The sequence below is a fragment of the Vollenhovia emeryi genome, unplaced genomic scaffold, assembly GCF_000949405.1.
Source record: "Vollenhovia emeryi isolate VEMERY1.0 unplaced genomic scaffold, V.emery_V1.0 DF940866.1, whole genome shotgun sequence".
Taxonomy (NCBI): Eukaryota; Metazoa; Arthropoda; class Insecta; order Hymenoptera; family Formicidae; genus Vollenhovia; species Vollenhovia emeryi.
In genome coordinates, this window is record NW_011965500.1 from 1 (window position 1) to 6757 (window position 6757).

A 6757-nucleotide genomic window follows, 5' to 3' on the forward strand; every position below is an offset into this window, starting at 1 on the left:
TTTTATAGGCGCACAGCAGCCTTTTATAATCAGCGCACAGCAGCCGATTTGTGTTGGCGCACAGCAGCCTTTTAGTATAAGATTATAGTATAAGAAGAAAAAGAAAGAAAAATAGAAGAAAAGAAAAAGAAAAAACAGGAGAAAGATTAATAAGAGACTTACCTTTATAGAGAGGTGTAGAGAGGTAAAATCTACTATAAACACAATATAAACACAAATTATTTTAAGTATATTGCTAATCCTGAAAATCATCATGCTATTAAATTGATTCAATTAAATGATGAGTACTCGGTTCTTAAAATTTTAACAAAGGAAGATTAGTTAGACAAATAATGAAGATATTACAACCTTTTGAGCAAGCAACTAAAGATATTTCTGGTATATTAATAATGAGTAATCCAGCAATTGTTTCATTTCATGAAAAAATTTTGCAATTTAAAAGAACAATTAGCAAAGTTAGCAATTAAAAGAACAATTAGCAAAGTTAGCAATTAAAAGAACAATTAGCAAAGTTAGCAAAGTGGCTGACAGATCTGAGATATGGTACAAAATCTTCTTACTGTTCAATTAAAAATGACTAATCAAATTGAAACAAATATTCATCAAACTCATGTTGACACTAATAATAATTGTACGACTAAAGAGTGACTGTAAAGAGGACGGCCTGTTTTGCGGCCCTCGATTTCGGAATCGATTCATATGCGAATCACTCCTTATAATAAGATATAGAAAAAAAGTTTCAAGTTTTAGAGATATGAGAGTTCAAAGTTATACTGTATAGGGCGTTTGTTTACACGCGCACAAGAACAAGAATGGAAAAGCGCGTGTAAGCGGAAAGTACAGAGCACGTTGCGAGATGTAAAAGCAAGAGAGTGAGAAGTGCGAGCGTCTTGAAACGAGTAATTTCAAGAGTCAAAAACCGTAATCTGCAAGCGACAGATTAGGACACGCTTACAATTGACTCAGTTTTTCTCGAATTTGTACCCTATTGGATTCAACATTTTACATGTTTTAATTATGAGTCCAGATTCATAATTAGTGACCAAACCACTTTACGATAATTGTTAGTATTGGTCTGTATAACATAATCCGAAAAAAGTTAGTTTTTTTAGAACTTTGACCTCTCATATTTCCAAACTAAATGTCACCTCAAGTTGAAATTTTTTTCCATTAATATCTTACCATAAGGAACTGATTTGCATACGATTCGATCCCGAATCGAGGGCCGCAAGCCAGGCGATTTTTACAGTCACTCTTTATACTGGCATCTTTAGCTTTATAGAAAAGTCTCCTCAAACTTCTACATTAATGTAGACAATAATAATATAATCTTAATTTGTCATCAACGACGTATCATAATATACGAGATCCGATTTCGGCGATGTAATGATAAAAGGCAAACCGGCCAGAGGAACTGTTTCCTTCCTAAAACTTTTAATAAAATTTATATGGTATTTCGTTATTACATTAGAAATTGAAACGTTTATTAGCACCTCTAAGATTAATTAAAAAGGTACAAACACGTTTTAAAAGATTAGAAAGCTTGGATACACTACCGTACTGGTGAGCATGTAACGAGCACATATTTATTGTTTCACTTTTAATCAGTGCATAATGAACACGTCATTTTTGAAGAATTAACATAAATATGACTATAAAACATATATTTTGTTAAAAGTTATCAAAACATACTAGATTTTATTGCCGGTCCTGCTTTTGACATTACATCTCGGAAATCGAATATCGTACGTGACAATGATAAATTTGACGATTTAATCTACATGTTATTTAAAAAACAGACAAATTTTTATGACTTACCAAAATAGCTATAATAAATACTTTCCGTGTCACCCAAGACACACAATCACGAGATACGGTATAATACTTTCCGTGTCACCCAAGACACACAATCCTACGACAAAATTGAAACGGTCACGCATGAAATGATAACACAATACATGCAATCTATGATGATGACTTACCACAATACCTATTTCAATTTCCGTGTCACAAAATATCGCAACGAAATCGAAACGGCCACCCATGAAATGGAAACACAAAACATAACCAATTTTTACATTGACAACGCTTGACAACGACCACTGATTACAGCTGTCATGAAAGATCACAGTCGATTATGCACCACCAACATTATCGACCTTGTTAATCCCTAGAGATAATGTAGTTTTATCGACCATGTAAATCTCTACATAATTACACAGTTGGTGTCGCTACATACGTGATTCATTATATATTCTTACGACATTGAACAATTAAAAAGTAATGTCTTAAAGGATTTACAGTTTCTTGAACGTTATTTCTACTATAGTAGTAGATATTATTTCTACTATAGTAGTAGATATCAAGAGACACGTACATTTATTGACCGATCACAGTCTGAAGTGACGAGAATAATCGCTTGTGATTGGTCAATTTCTTACGATCTAAAGTTACTACACCTATCATAGACCCGGGCTAAAAGCTGTACACTCATTGGACATCGCACGGCGCGCGAGTCTCACGTGGCGCGTCGCGTCGCGTGTGGCGCTGATAATGTTATGTTACCTCGGGTCAAAAGACGAAATGGTCAAATGGATCTTGACTCGGAGATGAACGACACGTAAGTACAACAAATATATTTTTTTCTAATGCATGACGGCTAATGACTGCCAATTGCAATTCATTGCGAAAAATATTACCTCAACCAGGGTGTGAACCATTTTTCGCAATGAATATCTTTAATTTCCAGCCGTTGGTCGTCATGCAATTTTTCTACATTGTTAAATCAATGGCATTAAATAAAAATAATTATTTATATTCTTTCCGATTCTAGAAACATCGACCGTGAATTATTAAATGCGGTAGAGGACGTGGAGATGCTGAATTTACAAGGTGTAAATTCAGCATCTCGACAGCAATCGCTGCCGCCGCCGCCGCCGCCTCCACTACCGCCGACAACGACGGCGAATCTGCAGCAGCAGCCGCCGCCGCCGCCTCCGCTACCGCCGACAACGACAGCGAATCTGCAGCAGCAGCCGCCGCCGCCGGCGCCGCCGACGACGGCGACGACGCCGCAGCCGCCGACAACGGCGATGACGTCGCAGCCGCTTCTGCAGCAGCCACCGCTAACGCTGCCGCCGCCGCCGCCGCAGCCGACATCGTCGCGAGGATCGTCGCGAGAAGTATTCTTCTCGAAACGTAAGTATAATTAATAATCAATATGAGTATAATTTATTTATTTTGTTTTATATACAGGCTCATATAATACAGTTAATTTTATATTTTTCAGCTCGATGGCAGAAAGGCGGAAGGGGCAGATGGGGCAGAGGGGAAGGCCGAGGATGGGGACGAGGACGAGGACGAGAACGCGGACGCGGACGCGGACGCGGACACGGCCAAGGTCCAGGATACTGGACCGGCAATATCAATTTTTATTGTTAATAAAAAATAACTTGTACAAATAAAAAAATGTATAAATATAAATGAAAATTACATTAATTTCGACCCGGTCAAGGTGAGCTAACCCCTAAAGGCCTGTGTCCACAATGCTAGAACTTGGTCCAAGTTCTAGTTCCAGGAAACGTGTAGCCAATCAACTTGCAGCTTTTATAGCTGTACGTTGATTGGCTACAGATTTCTCGAAACTAGAACTTGGACCAAGTTCTAGCATCGTGGACATTGGCCTTTAAGGGGATGCTGGAGTGATTCTGCAATAGAAACGAGACACATTTTGCCTCAAACAGTCCTGTATAACGCCCTTGTAGATGTGAGTCTGAGGATGCTCGACCATTTGACCATTAAGGAAATTTACCGGCCGTACGATCGGCGGTAGTACGGGTATCACTTCGAAGAAGAACACGTCGGTAGGATATTCGATGTCTACCAATTCTAAGCAGGGTATAATTATTTCGAGAAAGTCCTTTTCGTTTTTCCACAGTTGCCGCAGATATTCCTTAGATTGATCTGGCATAATCATCACCGGCTCCAGCTTGTGCACCACTTGGCGAGAGAGCATCTCCTTGGAAGGTGCATCCTTCTTATTGTTTATCATTATTTTATTATGGAGCGTCGAAATCTTTGGGAGATATTCGTGACAATTCATGCATACTCCAGCCTTATTTGTTCTCACGTATTGCTTAAGTATGTTTTCGACATACACGTGCCACTGCATAATGGTGTTCTTCATACTGGTTTCATTCTCATGACTGTCAGGCGCGACTCGATTGTATCTGGTTCTGTTGACGAAGTTCTCCATGTAAGTTTCAATTATATTACGAACACATTCCGTTACATAAACAATTAACCTTTGCTATCTTGGCTTTGTCACGGCGTAGAAATTATTCCATCACTTACCATCGGATCGGGTGGTATATATGGTATTGTCTTATCTAATTCTTTCAAATCACGTGGTAAATTCGTCGGCTCCAGAACTGCATTTATCACAGATTCAACGTTATAATTATAATGCTTTAAATATAGCTGAAAGTTTTAGATTACACAAATTTATAACAATACTATTTAGCATTCCTTATTTGGCGAATTTAATACTAAGTTCCATTTTTCGTCCATTATTTCCATTTATAATTTAATAAATTTAACATTTAACAAAAGTCTTACCTGTATGAAACCTTCACCATAATCGCAGAGAATCTCTTTCACTTCCGCGATTAGAGACATTATGTTCTCAGGCTCTTTCAAGGCAAAGTCTGTTTTATCATTTACGCAATTCACATTGTTGGAATGTTCTTTTCGTTGGTTGCTTTGAACACCACTAGATCCAGCAACGGCTATCTATAATACAATAATACATAACACGAAATTTTTAAACCTACGCATACATCTGCAAGATTGTTACTTACACTTGCATTATTGAGAGACGCACTGACTGACGGCTTAGCATCTCCAATCGTTGCATGCAATGAATGTAATATATACTCGCATTTTATCGTATCACTGAATGCTAAAAGTAAAGGAAAAACTAAACTTTTAAAATCTCCCCCCAACATTGTAATTTCTTTACAAAAGGATACACATCAGGACAAAGTTTGGTTATATGTTCGAGATCGGCATCAATTGGGTAAAACTGATGATAATCTATAATGAATTCTTTTTCAGATATAGCATTCATTAGTGTATTCAAATATTCGTCTATGCAATTTCTTATCTCGCCTTCCGTTATTGTGTTCCTGCAGATATAATGTTAGTAAATAAATCCAATCTTTTAATCGGAATATTCTGTTAAAATTGTTCTTATCACAAGGTGGTACTTCCTCACACTTACATCTTTTCCTGAATACTTAATATGGGCTCATAAGTAATAATTCGATAAAGACTTAACATCTCCACTCTGGTTACATCGAGACGATGCTTCAATTCCATGTACTTTGGTATACTTTCCTCCTTATATGCTAACTTATCCAGCTTTTTATACATCTCAGGTATTGTACTCCCATATAACGAAACTATCCTAGCGAACAGAAACGATATAGTGACGCCAATATAAAAACATTGTACAATGTACTACAAGTTTCGAGCAGCATGTCACGTGCAGCGTCAGACAAATTGTTTTGAGAGCGCATAAATGTGTTATACCAAAGCATTAAAAACTAATCAATATTATGTCAATAGGAAACCAATAATAAAATAGCCTTTATTCACTTGTTTATGAAGTCATCTCCATAAAATGTAGCAATTAGCGGAGAATGGCTTCTCAATAATGTAGTAAGAGTCGACGACACATCTAGAATGTAGAGTATCAAATCCTCTAAATTATACAGCGTCATCTCAACGGAGTTTCCCCTCTCTGAAAGCGCCACTGCTTCAGTCGCGTAGCTTGGACAATCCTCAAATCTCCGTTCAACATTTTGGAGAGCCTACGGCAACGAGAACGATTAATTCAACTGGAACAAAGTGTTCATAGCAATTTCTTTACCCATCACACTTTTAAGAAAATTCAACTGAAATTAATTAAATCTTAAATTTATATTTGCGATTGCTTTTTTTTGTATCATTGAACAGTAGACATCACCTTTATATTTTTTTCATTACGACGTCATTTTGCTACTTGGGTAGCATTGGATGTATTTTCGTGCATATAACATAATGCAGCATTAAATGTAAGTCGTGCAGATTCCTTACAATTAGACTGAAAATAACAATCTTTGTAAACGATACACGTGGCGGTCACAAAAGAGTATGAAACTTATTCAATGCTGTATATCTCTTGTGTCTTGTATAATTTTATAATAGCGTCTTGTGGCATTTTATACCCATCTGATGATATTGACGATAATTCAATCAGATAAGATAAACTTTCATTTTTTTTCCAATGATATCCTCGTTCTGCATGTATGCATGTATTCCTCGTCCCCTTCGCGGTCTTTACAACTGGCTTATTTCTCGTAATCTGAAATAATCAGCACCAAAATGAACTCAACGAAGTCACCGAGTTTACAGCAAGTAGTTGTACTTACTTGCGGCGAAAGAAAACTTACCTCGATAAAATTTCCGCTATACAATTCTTCTAAAGTAACATACAGGTCCATCACAACGTTCGAACCTCTGGGAGTTTGCTGTTGCTGCGACTCCCCGCCGAAATGGAAAAATTAATGTCGCCGAAGAAATTCGCAAACGGATCCATATATTACTATTCATCATGCCAGGGAGCTTTCCAACAAGCGACACAAGTCGACACAAATGTCGTTCTGTCTTTATTATTCATTGAATGCGAAGAAATTCATTGAATGCGAAGAAAGAC

At 37.2% G+C, this 6757-nt stretch overlaps 2 protein-coding genes across 3 annotated transcripts; one reads left to right on the forward strand and one right to left on the reverse strand.

Moving 5' to 3' along the window:
• The first annotated feature begins 2591 nt into the window (after positions 1-2591).
• Positions 2592-3441, forward strand: LOC105555689 (formin-like protein 3). The gene is made up of 3 exons (XM_012002718.1): positions 2592-2620; positions 2834-3198; positions 3290-3441. The coding sequence occupies exons 1-3, from the start codon at positions 2592-2594 to the stop codon at positions 3439-3441; spliced, it is 546 nt and encodes a 181-aa protein (XP_011858108.1).
• Positions 3442-4299: 858 nt separating this feature from the next.
• On the reverse strand, positions 4300-5877 carry LOC105555688 (activating signal cointegrator 1 complex subunit 2-like). Of its 2 annotated transcripts, none has more exons than XM_012002716.1 (6): positions 5659-5877; positions 5282-5467; positions 5031-5186; positions 4860-4953; positions 4618-4791; positions 4300-4479 (listed from the first exon to the last, which is right to left on the reverse strand). In XM_012002716.1, the coding sequence occupies exons 1-6, from the start codon at positions 5781-5783 to the stop codon at positions 4324-4326; spliced, it is 891 nt and encodes a 296-aa protein (XP_011858106.1). In that variant the 5' UTR covers positions 5784-5877; the 3' UTR covers positions 4300-4323. The 2 variants fall into 2 exon arrangements, with proteins under 2 accessions (XP_011858106.1, XP_011858107.1); XM_012002717.1 differs by having other exon boundaries at positions 5282-5462; positions 5659-5680.
• Between the last annotated feature and the right edge of the window lie 880 nt (positions 5878-6757).

What these genes read in the sequence shown, in the direction of transcription:
- LOC105555688 (XM_012002716.1), bottom strand. Translation starts at nt 5,783, where the DNA reads ATGACGCTGTATAATTTAGAGGATTTGATACTCTACATTCTAGATGTG. An exon ending in TTAAGTATTCAGGAAAAGAT is followed by an intron (nt 5,187 to 5,281) that starts GTAAGTGTGAGG and finishes TTATATCTGCAG; the next exon opens with GAACACAATAACGGAAGGCG. An exon ending in ATGGTGAAGGTTTCATACAG is followed by an intron (nt 4,480 to 4,617) that starts GTAAGACTTTTG and finishes TAAAACTTTCAG; the next exon opens with CTATATTTAAAGCATTATAA.
- LOC105555689 (XM_012002718.1), top strand. Translation starts at nt 2,592, where the DNA reads ATGGATCTTGACTCGGAGATGAACGACAC. An exon ending in GACTCGGAGATGAACGACAC is followed by an intron (nt 2,621 to 2,833) that starts GTAAGTACAACA and finishes TTCCGATTCTAG; the next exon opens with AAACATCGACCGTGAATTAT. An exon ending in AGAAGTATTCTTCTCGAAAC is followed by an intron (nt 3,199 to 3,289) that starts GTAAGTATAATT and finishes TATATTTTTCAG; the next exon opens with CTCGATGGCAGAAAGGCGGA.